This window comes from Brachyistius frenatus, unplaced genomic scaffold, assembly GCF_029030835.1.
Source record: "Brachyistius frenatus isolate BFR_SWC_R1_liver_20210118 unplaced genomic scaffold, ASM2903083v1 Contig_37, whole genome shotgun sequence".
Lineage (NCBI taxonomy): Eukaryota > Metazoa > Chordata > Actinopteri > Embiotocidae > Brachyistius > Brachyistius frenatus.
The window spans coordinates 871,826-890,088 of record NW_027210636.1 but is presented as its reverse complement, the minus strand read 5'-3'; the positions used below and the strand labels follow the sequence as shown (position 1 = coordinate 890,088).

At 39.3% G+C, this 18,263-nt stretch overlaps 2 protein-coding genes across 3 annotated transcripts; both read left to right on the top strand.

The window, feature by feature from the left end:
* Window positions 1-2,288: 2,288 nt before the first annotated feature.
* Window positions 2,289-8,531, top strand: LOC138622582 (leukocyte surface antigen CD53-like). Of its 2 annotated transcripts, none has more exons than XM_069701462.1 (8): window positions 2,289-2,448; window positions 2,985-3,052; window positions 5,148-5,336; window positions 5,470-5,544; window positions 6,288-6,398; window positions 7,029-7,131; window positions 7,385-7,468; window positions 7,739-8,531. In XM_069701462.1, the coding sequence occupies exons 2-8, from the start codon at window positions 2,990-2,992 to the stop codon at window positions 7,825-7,827; spliced, it is 714 nt and encodes a 237-aa protein (XP_069557563.1). In that variant the 5' UTR covers window positions 2,289-2,448; window positions 2,985-2,989; the 3' UTR covers window positions 7,828-8,531. The 2 variants fall into 2 exon arrangements, with proteins under 2 accessions (XP_069557563.1, XP_069557565.1); XM_069701464.1 differs by having other exon boundaries at window positions 7,024-7,131.
* Window positions 8,532-9,063: 532 nt separating this feature from the next.
* LOC138622586 (coiled-coil domain-containing protein 183-like) lies at window positions 9,064-16,204 on the top strand. Its single transcript, XM_069701468.1, has 13 exons — window positions 9,064-9,076; window positions 9,345-9,421; window positions 9,781-9,942; window positions 10,474-10,578; window positions 10,659-10,781; window positions 11,387-11,539; window positions 11,654-11,711; window positions 12,298-12,386; window positions 12,921-13,054; window positions 13,668-13,827; window positions 14,785-14,910; window positions 15,159-15,228; window positions 16,034-16,204. Exons 1-13 carry the CDS (start codon window positions 9,064-9,066, stop codon window positions 16,174-16,176), a joined length of 1,413 nt encoding a protein of 470 aa, XP_069557569.1. The 3' UTR covers window positions 16,177-16,204.
* Window positions 16,205-18,263: the final 2,059 nt, after the last annotated feature.

Here is an 18,263-nt window from a genome sequence, read left to right as displayed (position 1 = left end):
AACATAAATTGTTTTGGGGGCTCTCCAATCGCATTTCCTGACTCGGAACTAAATCCACATATTCTGTTTTATTCTGATTTTTTTTTTTTTTTGCTGGACAAACATGCTGTAAACTTCAAATTGCACTTTAGTTTCAACCCCGAGAAGAACTTCTCACTCGAGGTGCCGCCTGGCTGCTTCTTCAAACACCTCGTCCTGTTTGGTCAGATTAAGCCCCGCCCACTCGGCGCTGTCGCCTCCCGACCTCTCGCTTCAATCTGACCCTTAGCGACTGTGAAGACCGTTGAACCTGTGGATCGTCGTGAGACTTCGTCGTCTTCTTCTTCTTGCTGCACTGAAACAGTTAAATTGGACCGAGCTCCCGCCTTTTTGAGAGGCGCCTCTTAAGTCGGGGCAAAAGCGCTTACGTCGTCGGCTTTCTGTTGGTAAATGTAGGGCAGGCCGGGAGTTGGCGCCGCTGCTCAAAGTGCCTCGGTAGGACCAACAAAGACGAGGTCCTCCGGTCCGTCCTGCAGGTTTGAGCTCCCCCTTTTTCTTTTTCTTTTCTTTTCCGGTTGGAATCACAAATTATTTGGCTTCATTTACTCCCGATGAGGCGATTTTTTTTTTTTTTTTTAAAAGGTTCATCCATTACGTCGACGGGCGTGATTTTAGAAGTCGTTTTTATTTTTGTGTGGCACTGCATTTAATAAATAAATCCCCTTAATTAATAAATCCCCCGCCCCCCCGGGGTCCTTTTTCACGGAGACGTTGACGGTCGCCTTCGGACGCCGACCCAGTTGACCGAGGACATTTGCCATCTTGTTTTCACGCAGCTTCGGTGGCGTTCGTCTTCGTGACTCGTATTCGGGCAGCTGGTATTCCCGGTTGAGTCGTAGGATGACGTCGACTTCGCCGGGAGGCGAAACAAGTCCCGGGATGTTTCGAGCACCACTTCTCTTTCAGTGGGGGTTTTGTTTTTTTTCTTTCTTTTTTTTTTAACTACAGGTTTCTGTGTGACAATTTTTCTAGACGAATCCTCATTCTCACATCAGGGATTTAAAAAAACAAACAGAAGCCACAACTACTAAAAAAATAAAACTACCGTCAAGTTAGATGCGTTTTTCTGTGGACAAATATTTTATGAACATGGATTTAAATTTCACACTACACGACAAGCAAATTCGAAAGAAAAAAAGAAATTGACTATTTTAAAAGCCATTTCCCAAATTTCTTTTAACTTTCGCTGAAATAAGACATTTTGTTACTGTGAAATAATTGTAGAGGTATCGGAGAGAATTTCTTTTTTTCCTGTCTTGTGTGTGTTCTTGAATGCGTCATTGTGATCTTCGTAGATTTCTGAACCATATCAAACGACTATAATTAAAACCACTTGTTTAGAGATACCTTACCGGGGAAACCTTTTTCTTCAAAGTTTTGTAGTCCAACATTGTCGTCCCTCTGAAAGGTTTCCCGTCATCTCTTAAATTGTCTGCGTAGGTGTTTGTTTTTACTCTTCGCTGTGTGTGAAGCCGTCATTGGGCCAATCAGCCCCGTAGCTCACGTATGTAAATAATAATGTTCAGCCGATTCTGCTCAAAATCAAAACCCTTGTCTGATGAAGAGCGAGTGAGGAGCGCGGAGTTTGTTCTTCGTGCTCCTGTGTCAGATTTGTTTTTGTTTTTATTTTCAGTAAAGGTTTCTATGGTGATTTTCCTCCTGTAGTAATGTATGTTTTATTTAAATTTTTCTCTGCAGTAAGTAAAAAGATGTGATGAACGGTGCATTTACGTTGTGTATTGTGCGAGCGATGAATCTGACTCTTATCTTCAAGGGCCCTGGCCCCCCCCCCCCTGATGACTGTTACCTGACTGCACCACGGACCTGTCAATCAAACAGACACGCCCCCCAAACAACCCGCATTGTGAGGCCTAATATATTTAATTAATGAGAGAATTATTTTGAGATGGACCGGCAGAAAACTAGAAGGGAGTTATCAACTTTGTATTTGATGAGAGAAGTTGAATGGGAGTCTATGGAGCCGGAGCCGACCTCTAGTGGCACTCGGCGGTATCGCAGTTTAAGGCACTTCTGCATTGGCTTCACTTTTCAGACTTGGAAACGACGTCCACTTTTATATAAAGTCAGTGGACGTAACAAAACATCTAGTTTTCCACTCTACTTTTGGAGGAAACTAAAAAAAAAAATTCAACTATTTATGTGAAACCACCTTTTTATATTTTTATTACCCGACTTCTCTCAGCAGCGCTCCACTTTTATTATTGCGGACGCTCCTCCTCTTCACTGTTGATCCTGTAGATGTTAGGTCGGTGGACGGAGGCCTCGGTTGGCCTTTTCTCCTCCCTCTCGTTTCCTCTTCCTCCTCGTATCCGTTTGTCGTCAGTTAACACCGGGAATGTCAGGAAGGACACCAAAACACCGCTCGCTGCATCTCACTGCCGTACGAAGGTAAGGCTTGTTTGATATCTCGATTTATAACTGAACACTTTATAAAAAAACATGAAGTGAAATTAGAAGGAAGTCAGTCACAAGACAAGTTTTTAGAATAGATTTGTAATTTTTTTAAATTTTTGCAGCCTTAAATTGACTGTTTTGACATTGAGTGTATAATATAAAAAAATATATAACAACTTGAATAATTAAACTGACATGACTGAAATGTATTTGACTTGTGAAAAAGGAAAACAGCTACTTGCTGTAAGCTGTTTTCACAAATCACATTCTTGGATGGTTAGGTAACAAATAGTTAATCAGTAGATAAGAGCAGATAATAATGATTAAAGGAGACTCGGGTTTCCACTGTGGCTCGAATGTTGTCACATCAAACAGAGGTGTCCTGTAAACACGCCGACACCAACAGGAGCACCAGCTTCACCCGTTTCTCCTTCACAAGTCTGTCACAAAGATGTAAAATCTAGTATTCAGAATTTTTTTTGAAAAAGATTTTGTTAAAACAAACTTTTTTTTTTTTTTTTTTTTAACAGGAAAGATGAATCGCTCCCACGTAAACTGCCTGAAATCTATGCTGGTAATTCTCAACTGTCTCTGCTGGGTAGGTTGAAAATGACACATGCGAGTGCATCTGATTTCAAGCTGTTAAACCACAAATAAAATCACATGAATACAAAGCTGGGCTAATTAGCTATTAGCGAGCCTATATCGTACTTTTGTCTCCATTATGATTTCAGATTTCGCTTTAGTTTTTAGCGCGGTAGGAAAAATCTAATTCACTGAAACGTCCCATTGAGTTGCGAAATTTCAATACGCATTTGTTTTCTCACTTTTATGACATTTTTCTGCACTATTCCCTTCAAATTCCATATTCTACATATTTTTTTAAAATCATTTTTACGTTTAAATTGGGTCGATACTTTGATGGGCAATTTTTTAAATTATTCTTGTCATTTATTGAAAACAAAATATACATTCATTTACATGTCTAAAGCTAAGGATTTGTCAGTCAGGCTCTTTTTGGGATCCATACCGTATTGATCAGTGTATTTAATTTGAAAACTGACGGTGGTTAAAAAAAAGTAGTCAAATTATTCAGATAGGTACAATTTAAAGTACTACAATGTAAAAATACTCCATTATGAGTTAAAGTTTGCATATAAAAAAAAAAAAAAAAATCCTTCTTTGCATCAAAAGTAAAAGTATTGATTCTGGGAAAGCATCAGCTTGTGTGGTTTATTGGACTTGATGCTTCAGTGTGTCTGCAGCCTTTCACTGTTGCAGCTGCTGGAAATGTAGTTTAAACTATTTTATACAGTCGCGGTTCTCAGCCGGAGGGTTCAGTTCCCTTCAGTGTGTCACAAGATGCATCTGAGGGGGTCATGGGAGGATGATTACGGGCAGAAAGATGGAAAACAACGTTAAGCGGTGATGCCTTGTTTTCATTGTTCTGCTTTTTTATTTTTTAAAGTGACGTAATGTATAATTTTACCTATTTGGGCCTCAAACTGTTATTTAAATGAAACCGCGTCCAACTACATATATACAGATGCAAATGTAACAGAAACAGACACCAACAATTGAAATGTTTTGCAGACCAATACTAAAATATCATCCTCTGGCCTCCATGCTCTGAGCCAATGGGAAGTTTAGCCCCGATAATCACCAATCAAATGATTTAAGTTCTGCTTTTACTTGTAAATATAAAAGAAGATGAGGTGACATGGTTCCTTAAAAACTGAAGAAACGCTTGTCGTTGTTTGAATCTGCAATCTGATTCAATCTGATCGATGGTTTCGATTCTAGAGGCACTTAATAGACTCGTGTTGGGCCACAAGAGGGCGCTACATCACCATTTTAAGTTCCCGTCCACTTCGTGTAATTCCCGGTTGTGTTGAATTAGAGAGCATAATGTTGCACAGAAAGTTTGATTCATTCAAGCCAAAAAATGAAACTGAATCAGTGGTTTAATCTCTTCTAATGAGTTTAATAAGATTACTACAGGTTTTCCTGTTTAACCATCTGAAGTAGTCAAAATGTTTGTTTCTCTCCATAAACATTATCTTTAGCTCAACTAATATCAATTAAATTAGTTAGAATGTTTTTCACTCTTTAGTGATTTTGATTTACCGAACAAATATTGTTCATTTTCATTAAAAAAATAAATAAATAAAAAATCCTTTTTAGCCTGTTTTCCTTTACTTTGTCAAAAACTAGACACTTTTCACTTTTGCTTTATTTAGATTTATTTTATTTAGATAATTTTTTTTTATTTTATTTTATTTTTTTTTACCATGAATTTCGTCACGGGGGCGAGTTGATTACAGGGTTTTCCCCCCCGTTTCTGGATTGCTCAGGTGCTGACTTAAAAACTATTTCTTTTCACATAAACACTACTGAATGTACAAGAACCTCGAAATTGTCTTTCAGTACTCGAGTACATGTGCTCAGTTACTCAGTGAAACTGGGTTGGTGTTGCACAGGTCGTTCATGTCACAAATTTGAAATTCCTCACGTGCCTTTTAGTCTTCATTTGAAGTTAGATAACGTTAAACGTGTGCGGAAATCATCAAAACAGATCTTCTACGGTCATTAAGTTTCTCATGTTAATTTAACTTGAAATTTGAAGGGAAATTGTCACGAATCTAAACTCGCATATTTGTAATAATAACACGAGGTGTTTTTCGCCCTTGGAGCTGTGCGGCGCCTTCGTGGTGGCCTTCGGGGAGTTCCAGATGATGCACTCCAAGTTCGCCCCTCTCGTCACCACCTTCTGGCCCATCTACCCCTCCAACACCCTGGCGGTCGCCGGCACCCTCGTCACCTGCGTGTGTTACCTGGGAGTGCTCGGAGGGATGAGGGAGAACCGCTGCATGCTCATATCTGTGAGTCTGAACATTTCATTCTCAATGACTGTTATTCTATGAACACACACCGCAGTCCAATAAAAATTTAAAAAAATAGCAAACTTAAAGTGCTGTTTAGGCAAATTTGAATCTAAAGTTGTGTTCCCTCCAGTTTTTTGTCCTGCTCTTCATCCTGATGCTGGTGGAGCTGGCCATGGCCTGTCTGTTCCTGGTCTACAGCAGAGAGGTAGGTGATTGGTTTTCTTTATTGACGAACGTATAAATGTCATGAAAAGGAATCGGCAGGTTGAGCGCTGGGAGGGATTGTTGAGTAAAACTAGGTTTACTACTTGCCGTTTGTAGGCCTCTGATCACCACTTGAGCTGTCAATGTACACGCATGTTTGTAGAGATTTTGACAAGGCGTTCCGGAGATATCGCGCTCAGTGGAAAATGGTTGTGAACCCATCGTGACCTTTTGACCACCAAAATCAAATCAGTTCATCCTCCAATTCAATTGTACATTTGTGACAAATTTGAAGAAATTCCCTCCAGACGTCCCTCGCATATCGCGTTCAAGAGAACAGGCCAATGTGACGGCACAGTGACCTTTGACCACCATAGTCGTATCAGTTCATCGTTGGTATCAAGTTGAAAAAAAAATTCCCTCCGGGTCTTGAGCTATCGCGTTCACGAGAACGGGTGACCTTGAACTTTGACCTTTGACCACCAAACCCATCAGGTTCATCCTTTGTGTCGAGTGAATATTTTTGCCAAGTTTGAAGAAATTCCCTCGAGGTGTTCTTGAGATATCGTGGATTGACGGAGAACCCCCCCCCCAAAAAAAAAAAACCCTAACACCTCCAGACAAACAGACTGATTGACATCGTTATTTCAGACTAAACTTCTCCAGATAAACGTCTGTGATGAGGTTCGTGATTTCATCACGACCTGCTTTGCACACACGGCTGCTCTTCTTTCTGTTGTGCAGATCGACACGTACTTTGAGAGAGACATGATGCGAAGCTTGGAGATCTACAGACAGTCGAGTCCAGAAAGCAACCAGACCCTCAAAAATGACTTTGACGCTGTGCAGCAGCTGGTAAACGACAAACCGCTCTGCTTTTTCATGCCTTGTTTTTCAATTAATAATAGCTTAACTTTTAGAGGACACTTGTCACATAAAAAAATTTAAAAAAAAATCTAAGCTTTAATTATTTAATTTATTCATTTTCATAGAAATAAAGGACAAAGTGTGTGTGATGATTTTTAATTTTTTTTAATTTTTGGGTGGTAAAAAAGAAAATATTTTTAATTGTTTTTAAATGGCCTTTGATGCACAAATAGATCACAAAGATGCAATAAAAGTTGGAAATACTGAAAGATATTTTTTAATTGATTACAAAACACGATCATCACTTATGAACTTTTCATTTCACATATTTTATATCTTATAAGTTGCAACTCATTTTTAGACCTCGATTTGTATAATACAGTCTTTAGTTTTGCTCAAAAAGCAGCTTGTTTCATATGTAAACAAATCTTAGATGTCCAACCAGCAGGGGGCGCTGCAGAAAGAGGTCGAAATTAAGTCCACTGTATTTCTGACTAATATTTTCATGTGTGTAGAACATGTTGTGCTGCTGATATGTTACATACGTTATGCTTTTCCCCAGCTCTCAAATACCATAAATGTTCATTCCTTTTGAAGTATGTTTCCTCTACAGTTTAGGTGCTGCGGAGTTCACGGTGCGGCGGACTGGAAGGGCAGCGTACCGATCTCTTGTTGTACGATAGACCCCTGCAACTCTGTCATCGCGCCCAACTGGGAAGAGGTTACTAGCACGAACTCCTGGGTTTTCAGAGAGCTCTTCGAAATAGGAAAAAAAATAAAATCTGTATCTCATTTGATTCAACTCGTGATTATAAATGGCATTTGGCAAATGGCGGGATGATAAGGCAACAGATTTTGTAGGATATTTCTTGGCGTACCTGTAAACAGGGCGTTTGTGTAGAAATGCATGTATTGCTTAGGTTCTGTATGAATAAAACATAACTTGTATAATTTTTTTTTTTTTACCTTTTCAGGGTTGTGTGAACAAACTGAAGGAGTGGTTCGCCAGAAACTATCTCAGCACGGGGGCGGGAGTCGTCACCATGTTTATCATACAGGTACGTTCAGCATTCTCATTTTTCTTAAACATTTTAGTTAGAAATGTCCAAGCAGGAGTTGTCAATTAGCTATAAAAAAAACAAAACACCAAACAGCTGACTGTTAGCATTTATTTGGCGGCTTTTAATAGTAGCTGACATTCTGTAAAACTCAGCTAACTTCGTATATTTGCTAACTAGTAGCTTAAAGCCAGCTTTTATATGTTGTGTCTTTGCATAAGATCATTTTGATGCTAGTTAATATTTTTCTTTTTGTTTTTTTGTTCGCAGTTTGTTTGTCTTTCTATCACCGTCCCGCTCTTTTGCCACTTCAGTCGTCATGGACTGGGTTACCATTGAGAAAAAAAAGTGGCCGATAAAACTGCAATTTACGGCGACTTTCCACACGTCAACAGGAGACCGTTCACTGCGTCACATTTTTCTTAACATGTTTCAAATGCCTAAAATCGTCCTGCCGATTTCAGCATCGCAAGAAGGAGCCATCAGTAACAAAACAAATGTACTTAAACCATAAGCACTTGAAAAAAATAAATATTTCTAAATGGAAAAGCATTTCTTCTGTTGTGCTAATGTTAGAATTTTTTTTTTTTTTTGAAACATTAAAAAATAAATAGTTGTAACAGTTTGTGAGGACATTGGTTTCAGTGTGGTGTTCCACAGGGATCTATTGTTGGGCTGCTCTTGTTTCTTGTTTTACAAAAATTACTTCATTTTTAACTTCAGCAAATGCCTGAAAAATTTAATTCCTTGACAAGATCATTTGAGAACTTTAGCTGGAGAAAACGTGTTGATTTTTTTGTCAGTAAGAAAAAGTTTCCTTATCTGTATTAGAAAAGCATTTTGGAGATGTCCTCCTTAGATTTGTTGGAGCATATTTAAAAAAAAGTTTTTCTAATTGTGTATTATAATTGTGCAACTTTTATATGTACGTATCTCTAAATATTAATAGCAACATTTTATTAATTTGTTTTCTTTTCATTGCCTTTCATTTGACTTGTTGACTCAAAATGTTGACGTGAATGTTGTAGTCACATAAAATAAAAACAAAACCCAATACAGGAAATGCCTGATATAAATTTTATTTTCAAAATAATGTTGAAAATTTGTGAAATATTGCAAAGATGATTGTTTTTTTGTTTGTTTTTTTTTAAGTGAAATGAAACGTGAAAAGTCTGCAATTTTTTTTAGCCAGTATAAAGCTTAGCGAGTTAGCCAGAGCCGCCATTTGGCTAGAGGTAGTTGTGATTTTCAGTCAGCAGAATTGATTGTTGGCATCCAGAAAAGTTAAAGCTTACTCTTGTCTAAAATTCAAAAACCTGCTGTTTAAAAAAATTACTAAGAATTTTGCCGCAGTTGTCATAGTTACTGGGTTTTTTTTTTTTTAATTCGGGCATAGCAACAGTTGCCAAGGAGGGCGTTGTTGGCAACCAGACAACTGAAATCGAATGATTTGAAAACAAACCTGCGAAACACTGAGCGCACGTGAACGAGGGCTACGTTAACTGAAGCAAGCTGAGTAGTACGATTGTGAGTTAACAGTAAAAATGAATTTTATCACCTCTAAGAAGGCGAGAGAAGGAAGAACTCGATGTCGAATGAAAACCTCAGGTGTGTAAAAAGTTTGTCAGCTGAGCTAGTTGGCATATAGCGTCGAGAACGTCCTGTTTGGTTTAGAGAACATAAAAGACTTCCGCTGTGAAATTACAGACAAGTGCGTCTCCTTTTTAAATATTTATATATAATTAACTTCGCTAGTTAACGAGCCCTGAAGCAATCTAGCTCGTTTGTAAAATGTACACACACAAAGGTTTTAATTTTTAAAGCTGCAAAAATAAATATCTGAAAAGGTTCAATAGAGCTTCATTTCCAATTTTAGAGAAGCAGGCGGAGGTCAGAGCAACGAGCCAGGACTCGGACAGCTATGACGACGACCTCGCTGCACTGCCTCTTGAAGTAAGTTATCATTTATTTATTCATTTTGTGTATATAACTTGTGTGTACATTGTTGTTGTTTTGTTTGTTCTTTACATTTTGCCTAAAAAAAAATATATATTTTTATTCTTTTCTATTTTTTGTGCGTATTTATAGTTGTTCTTGTTTTTTGTTTTTTTTTGTGCTTATCTTTCCAACCTGTTTTGACAACTGAATTTCCCCGCTGCGATATTTATAAAGTCTTATCTTATCTTATCTTATCTTATCTTATCTTATCTTATCTTATCTTATCTTATCACTTTTCTTCCAAATGAGGATGTTTATTTGCATTAAATGTATTTCTGGTGTTGTGTGTTTTTTTTTCCTTTTCCCTCATTCAGAAAAAACTAGATATCGAGAAGCGGAGGAGGCAGGTTCAGATCAACGCACACAACCGGATGGAGGGCATTCTGGCGGAAAAGAAAGCGAGGCTGAAGGAGCTGCAGGAGTTGAGGAGCGTGATGGAAGATCTGGCTGCGGACTGTGAAGACTCGCTGCAGCAGGTGACTCGTCGAACCTCCTAAAATAAAAAATAAAAAAACTACTCAAAAGATGCAGCTGGAAACTACACAGAACATCACGACACCTTTCACTTTACAGATACTCTTTTAAAATTCATCATTTATACAAAGTGTCATTTTAAACTCAATGAACTTTTGTTTATGATCGTAAGAACTACTTATGAACGACCGCGCCTTTAAAATGCATATTGCTTATTTTATATTTTAACTGTATTTGTTTGATTTTATGCATTTTATTTGTTCTTATGTATTTGATCTGTTTCTCATGCATCTCATTACTTTTCTATATTGTTAAATGTCCCTTTATATCTGTTTTTATGTGAAACACCATGTCATTTTCTTGCTGTGAAGCACTTTGAGCTACATTTCTTGTGAAAGGTGCTCTACAAATAGTTTTTTATTATTATTATTATTATGAGTTAACGGACTTATCTTCCCGGAGGATGAGTCGTTTTAATCTTCTAATATATAATAACGGTCAAAATCGCTTTCGGCTTTACTCTCTGTTGCCAGCAAGTACGACAGCTCTCCAACAAACGAGACAAGATCAGGATGAAGATCACGGAGGCTCAGAACATCCGGAACGCCTACCAGCGCATTGTGGAGAACCTGCTGCTAGTAAACTGCATATAATACAACGTCAACCAAAAATAATCCTGCTTCTGTATACGAGTAATCTGATGGTCTGTTTTTGTTAGGAGGTCCGCGGGATGGAGAAGGTCCTGGACCAGAAGGAGCTAGCGGTCGTCCTCGGAGACGGGGAATTGGAGGAAGCGAAGAAAAGGCTGGAGAATGCGACGACGTCTGCCGGTGGCGCAGCGGTAAGCCTTCGCCCTCACAAACCACCCTGAACCTGACAAAGACGTGGAGAGACGAGTCCTCCGGTTGGTGCCAGAAAAAGCGGGAGGCATATTTTTTATTGCGCTTTATTTTCTAAGATTTCTTTCAGAACGTAATTTTGACTTTTCGACCACATCTTTAAGAACAGCAGTTTGTGGTCCGGAGTTAGTGTTTTTATTGGGGTGTTTCAACTGATGGCATCTCTGCTGACACCTGCTGTCAACAATACCACATTACAGCAGAGACCTCTTCCTGAGTTTTTTTTTGTCACTGTTGCAATCTAAATTTTTTTTTATTTTTACGGCAGATTTTCAAAAAAATTAATAATTGCGATGTAATTTGCAGAGTTTTAAGTGAGTTGTTTTTTGCGGTAAAATTGAAGAAATTAAAAAAAATTCTAGTGGACAATAAAACAATTTGATTTTAAACCTGAAAAACAATTATATGCAAATGAATTCCTGTCATAATAATCACGCTGCACATCACACAAATATTTTACTTTTAATCTTTTATTGAACTCAAAGTTACGAAAAAAAAGAAGCTCATAAAAGCGACGTGACTTTATCTTTTCCTTTGGTCTCATCAGGATAAGATGGTTCAGATGGAACACGAGGTTCTGGAGAAGAAAAGAGAAATGGAGGACGAGCTGTACAAACTGCTGGCGGAGAAAAAGGAGCTGAAGAAGCAAATGGAAAAATACATCTCCAGCCCGTCGGAGCAGCGCCGGCTGAACGAGCACGTACGAACGGAAAACCGATCAAATCTGGGGTTTGGGTGAAAACGAATGGGAACAATCAATTTGTAAATTAGTATTTGATTGAGGTTTTTATTTTTTATTTTTTTCCACATGCAGGAAACTAAAGCATCAGCAGCGCACTCAGATCCTGCCACTGAAGTCATGCAGCGCCGCGGTAGGTGGAGGAACGACTATCAGATACGTATCGTCGCTTTTAGAGGTCCCGGAGATGAAAGACGGGATAAAATACAAAGTTGTGTAAAAAAAAAAAAATAATTAAAAAAAAAATCACCAATATGTGCTTAGATTAGAAGATTAATCCATCATCTGACTCGATCTGATTGGAAACCTGACGATACTACGTCCCGCCCACCGATAGCTGTAACTCGACTGCACCGCAGGCCTGTCAATCAAACAAACACGCTTCTAAAAAAACGCGACTTTTTCAGGCATATGTTCTAATGAATGAGGGATTATTTTCAGATGGACCTCCAGAAAACTAATAAGAAGGAGCGACTTTAGCTAACAACACCGAGATAACTGATGGACACATTTTATTCACTTTGGATTTGATGAGAGAAGTTGAATGGGAGTCTATGGAGCCGGAGGCTTTTTGGAGCCGACCTCTAGTGGCACTCGCTGGTATTGCAGATTAAGGCGCTTCCGCATAATCTTTCCGACCTGGAAGCCGCGTCCACTTTTCATACTGTAAACATAAACAAGTTATGTATGTAATGAAGTGTCCATATGTGCTTGTGCAGAGCGTCATTCTCTCGCTTCGGAGTCCGACCTGATGCTGATAGAGGAAATGGAGGCTCTACGGGAGGCTGTGGCCTTCTCTGAGGACCAGGTATCCCGACCAAAGTCCCATTCACACATATCATCTAATGAATCCATGAAAAAGAGTGTTTTCCAAAATGTGGAACCCAGAAGAGGGAAACATCATATTTCTTTGGGCTTTTCTCGAGTGCTTTGTAATGTAGACACAAGCTGCCCAATTATTATTGTACATTTCTCTCATTTGCAGTCTGTTCTAGGTTTGTGTTTAATGTGCACACAATGTTTCATACCTGTAAAATTCCCCTTTGCAAGCTAAGATTATTATTATCATCATCATTACTATCATTACTATTGTTATCATTATTGTTATTATTGTTTTACTATTATTACTATTATCATTATTACTGTTATTACTATGCCTAGTTTTTCTATTATTATCATTATTATTGTTATTATTATTGTTGTTATTATCATTATTACTATTATTATTATTATTATTATTATTATTATTATTATTATTATTATTATTGGACTATAAAACATTGCCAGAAAGCCTGCTGGCTGCTGTCCTAACGGGAGCTTGTCCCCCGTCACGTCGTCACAGCGAGCCACCAAGGAGCAGCTCCTCGAGGACAAAGTCGGCTACGAGGACGAGATCGAGGAGCAGACCAGACGCCTGAGCGAACTGGAGCTGCGCTACACGGAGCTGAAGTTCAGCGAGAACCCGGCAGCGTTGAGGTGCGTTCACTGGCACCAAAACAAAACGAAACAAAAAGCCTTGAACGAGTAGCGAAACTGAATAAGAACGGGGAAGTAACATCTGCTGTCGTCCCGCTGGGTTCATTCCAGCGCTGCGAGCCGTCGGCCCGGATTACCGCGTCTGTCTTGTAGATCACATGGCAGATCGTAGTTTGATGTGTGGAAGGTTGTTTTTTTTTTATCTAATGAGGAGTTGATGGTTATTTGAACGCGTCGGGACGCCGGCGGCCCCCCAGACAGGCGGCTCGTGGCCGGATTGAAGGTTTATCAGTCTGACAGCGCGAGACGGACGCGTTAACAACATCCCTTCTCGTAGGCCGTGTGATGTCGGGGGGGGGGGGTGACTGATGCCTCTGCTGATTTCCTCTGAAATGTTTTCACAAGCTGTCTTTTTTTTTTTTAATATCTGATCCGCACGTCGCGTTTATCGCTTCTGGAAACAGCTGGGACGAGAACGCTTTAAAAAAAAAAAAAAAAGAAAAAAAAGCGCCCTCAAACGGGAGCATCAAAAATGTTATCACGTCTTCACGGGGTTGTTAGTTTTTTTTTATAGTGTAGGATCCTGAACGCACCGCCGTCTGTTTGTTTGAAGGTTCAACAAGCTGAAGGACGAAACTTCAGCCCAGCTGAAGGAGGTGAAGGAGCGCTTGCTGCGACTGCAGGCCGAGGTAAAGCGGTCCCAGGACCAGTTGGACACGACCGAGTGGGGCGTCAACAACCTCTACTTCCTGTTGAGCGGCATACCCGTCGAGGTTTGGAACCAGAAACGCCCCTCTGGGAAACTTTCTCACTCTTCTGTTTTATTTCAGTTTTAAAAAGATAGATTCAAACTTTTCCAAGTTAAGAAGCCGTTCTGTGGCGTCTCAAACCCACGCTCCTTTCTAAATCTGTAGTTTGTAATAATAAACATATCTTAACGTACTTTTACCACCGAGCGGTGACGTCAGCCGTTTGGTTTGTGAAACGGACGTTTTGAAGCCTCGAGTTTGGATTTAGGCCGTCGCCATCTTGGAGAAGGAAATGACCATATTTGGGCGAGCGGTGGATCTGACTCAATCTGATTGGAAACCCGACGATTCTACGTCCCGCCCCAGCGGCAGTTGTAACCTGACTGGACCACAGGCCTGTCAATCAAACAAAACGCCCCTAAAAAACTTTTTTCAGGCTTATTTTCCAATGAATGAGGGATTATTTTCAGATGGACCTCCAGAGAATTAATAAGAAAGCGACTTTTGCTAACAACACCGAGATAACTGGTGGAGACATTTTATTGACTGAGAACTTTGAGAGAAGTTGAATGGGAGTCTATGGAGCCGGAGACTTTTTGGAGCTGACCTCTAGTGGCACTCGGTGGTATTGCAGTTTAAGACACTTCCGCATCGGGCCTCATTATTCAGGCCCAGAGGCTACGAACACTTTTATGTTCAGTCCAGGTTTACCCAACATTTAGGTGTCAATCAAACGGCACCATTGGAAGACCATTTTACAATTAAACTTACCAAAAAGATGATGAGAAATATATATATATTGTTTTGTTTTAATCATTCTGGAGCTGTTTAATTGCCATCCACAGTTTTATTCAAGGAATTTACAACAGAAATCTCTTCCATGAATTTTCAATGATTATCTGAAAAAAACTCAAAGTTAATCTTCGTTTATATTTTGACTTTTATGTTTTCTGAATTGCTCGACTCTTTTTTTTTTTCCAGGGACTGCCCGACATATCCGCTTCTAACAGCGTAGACAAACTGATGGACATCAGAGCCCGCCTTCAAAAACTACGGGAACAGAAGTTGACGCAGGCACCCGACGTTGGCGCCCTTGACCAAAACAAGGTGCTGACACCACTTTCTATGTGGTGATTTATTTATTTTTTCCAGATTCTCATTTAGAAACAATCTTCCATCAGTTGTTTGTACTTGGTGTTTTTTATTTTTTATTTTTTATTTTTTTAAAGGTGTCATGAATTTAAATTACCTGATGTGTCACTTCTCAGCTTTCTAGTCTTTGGAGAAAACAGAGTGAAGTTGTTTAATAGGTGTGATCATGAATCTCCCCGCAAACTCCTCTTCTTCTGTCTCAGGTGTACGACTTGCTGGAAGAACACAACACGGAGGACCCGAGGAACAACAGGAGACCGGCCTCCCCCTCAGGTGAGGACCAGCCTCCGGGACCGGATGCATTCGGCATCTTAAAACTGTTAAAGACAAAAACTCCCCGAAAAGAAATGGGAGGTGAAGTTCAGCTTTTGTTTGAAAATGGAGGAAATGTAATTTAAAATTATTAATGGAAACATGGAAGTGAGAGCGTGCTGAAACAACTTTTCAACATGAGGTAAAAACCTAATATAGGACTTGCTCTTTTAATTTGAAATGAGGGCTTTTAATTTGAAACAAAGGTTTTTAATTTGAAACGAGCACTTTTAATTTAAAACGAGAGCTTTTAATTTGAAATAAAGGTTTTTTAATTTGAAACGAGGGCTTTTAATTCTAAATGAGAGCTTTTCATTTGACATGAGGGCTTTTCATTTAAAACAAGGGTTTTTAATTTGAGACGAGCATTTTTAATTTGAAACGAAGCCTTTTGATATGAAACGAGTTTTTTTTTTTATTTGAATCGGTTACAGGAAGTCAAAAGACCAGAAATGTGAAGATTCTCAGGCACGTTCTTGTAGATTTATGGACTTTTATTTACGTTTATTTCCTTCCTCTTCTGGTCTGTCGTGCTGAATGTCAATATCAGGGACCTCCCGTGTTATTAAAATTGAAAAAAGTTTAGTTTCTTATCTGAATTTGTTGTGGATCCGATGGGCCAGAAATATACAGTTGGTAACTTAAATGAAAAAGCTCGGCCTTCGCAGGGTTGGTGCCTCCCAGGCCTCGAGCTCAAGGCCGTCTGTTGCTGGTGCCGACGTCTCCACTGAGAATCTACCTTTTCTTCCTTCACCCCATCTCACAGACTCTCCTGAGCCGAAGGAGGATGACGAGGAGGGTGAAAAGGAGGAGGGCTGCTCTCCAACCCGCGAGGAGATCAAACGCAACAGCGTTAAACTGATTGAATCGCAGCAGAGGAAGAAGCCGTCGAGGAAAGCGACAAGTTAGGGACGCGCACACACACACACACACACACACACACACACACACACACACACACACACACACACACACACACACACACACACACACACACACACACACACACACACACACTGTGGGTTGTGTGAAATAAACATGAGAGCAGCAGCAGTGAGGTTTCTCCTTTTTTGTTGACGTGGTGTGGCACATTAGGCTGAGTAGTTCTGATAAAACTCAGAAACACTACAGCTCCTTTTCTGATCCAAACAAAAAATAATCAGATCCCCTGATTCTCCACGTGTGGAAAAGCAGTTTTACAGAATTAATTACAGATATTCCCTGAAATTCCCTGAACAGTGGGAATCAAAATCTGACCGAGAAAACATCTGATTTTGTGAAATGTTCTCCAGCTGACAAAAAAACCAAAAAAAAACATGAATTAACTTCATTTTAAAACTTTTAAACTAATTCAAGGGAGCTTCTTTTTTTTTTTTTCTATGTTGAAGCGACTTTAATCAATCTAACCAGCCTGTTCAAAGTAGCACTTTGACACTTCAGTACTTCACACTGATACTCCACCACATTACAAAGTAAAATATTTTGCTTTTTTTTTTTTACTCTTACTGAGAAGCGTCTTCTTAAAGTAGACCAGTTACTGAGTTTCTACTGTTGTAGTTTTACTTGAATACACCGCAAGCATTAAAAAAACAACAAAAAAAACAACAACAAAAAAAACAGTCTGCAGTACACGTGTAGAGCCACAAGGTGGAAGCATTGCGCACCCCTTTCCAGGAGAACAGACTGCACATTCTTGAAAAAAATTCTTGAAGAATCACAGCAATTTTAAATGTTTAATAGTTATTTTATTAATAGTTAATAATGCCATCATAACAATTGTACAAAGGAATGTAGGAAATGATGCAGAAAGTCAGTCCTTGAATTTTGAAAGCTTTCATTAATTTACTTATTAAAAATGCTGTAAAATTTACAGTAGAGATGCAAAAATAATGCTATGAATAGCATTATTCACTGTTTTTGTTCACTCCATAAAAAGTGCTATAAACAAACAAAATTCCACATTTATACTTACAACATTTTTATTTTCATTATTATTACATTGTAGAGCAAAACTGAACTCTTCAAAACTTGTGAAATATTGTAAATTATATCAAAACAACGACAAAATAAAAGGTGTAAACGGCACATAATCTGTTTTTAATATCAGATTCTTCAAAGTTACTTTGATAACAGCTGTGATGTCATTTTCATTGCATCAGTTCAGAATGTATTTATTAATGATTCGCCGATATCAGTCGACGCAAACGCTAACACGAGAATAACGGGAGCGCTCAAACCTTTTTTTTTCCCCACTTCAAGCACTGCAGAGAAGAAGCCCAATTAATGGTCTCATATTAGCTTGTAGCTTTTTTTCCCCGGCAGCTCTATGAAAGTGAACGTCTTCCACTGTCGGGCGGGCCCAAAAATGCCAAAAAGAAAAAGCTCCCCTTATTGCATTTTAATTGCCTCGTCTAATTAGGGTCACGTTGGCAGTTTAAGGACACTAGAGGCATCTCTGTTCCTTCAGCTCACAGGCCAACAGTGAGATATGATCATACCACCCAGACCTCCGGGTCTCGTCCTAGTTGGCTGTACTTGGTCAGACGTCCATCGGGAGGCGACTGATCAGCATCCTAATCAGGAAAATACTCACTTCAGCCGCTTGTTACTGCGATCTTTTACAAGATCCGTCACCATCTCACTAGTTCAGAGCGGTTTTGGAGCAGGAAGTGACCATATTTGGACGAGCTGGGGGAGGGGCGAGCGGTGGATCTGAATGATCTGATCGGAAACCTGACGACGCTACGTCCCGCCCACCGATAGCTGTAACCTGACTGCACCGCAGGCCTGTCAATCAAACAGACACGCCCCCAAAACAGGTCTTCTTGAATCTTCTTTTCTTGACATCACTTCCTGAGCTTGTAGTGATGCCTACCTGTCAACATGGCTGCATTTAGTCTCGTGTTCTGTGTTGAAAAAAAAAAAAATCACGTGGAAATGTTCCGCAAAACATCTTCAATTGCAATCAAATTGCACTCGGAAAAAAAAAAGGAATG

Coding starts and splice junctions, on each gene's coding strand:
- LOC138622582 (XM_069701462.1), top strand. CDS start 2,990: ATGAATCGCTCCCACGTAAACTGCCTGAAATCTATGCTGGTAATTCTC. Junction 5,545..6,287: donor TCCTGGTCTACAGCAGAGAG/GTAGGTGATTGG, acceptor TCTGTTGTGCAG/ATCGACACGTACTTTGAGAG. Junction 7,132..7,384: donor TCGCGCCCAACTGGGAAGAG/GTTACTAGCACG, acceptor TTACCTTTTCAG/GGTTGTGTGAACAAACTGAA.
- LOC138622586 (XM_069701468.1), top strand. Junction 10,782..11,386: donor CGTCTGCCGGTGGCGCAGCG/GTAAGCCTTCGC, acceptor TGGTCTCATCAG/GATAAGATGGTTCAGATGGA. Junction 13,828..14,784: donor TGAGCGGCATACCCGTCGAG/GTTTGGAACCAG, acceptor TTTTTTTTCCAG/GGACTGCCCGACATATCCGC.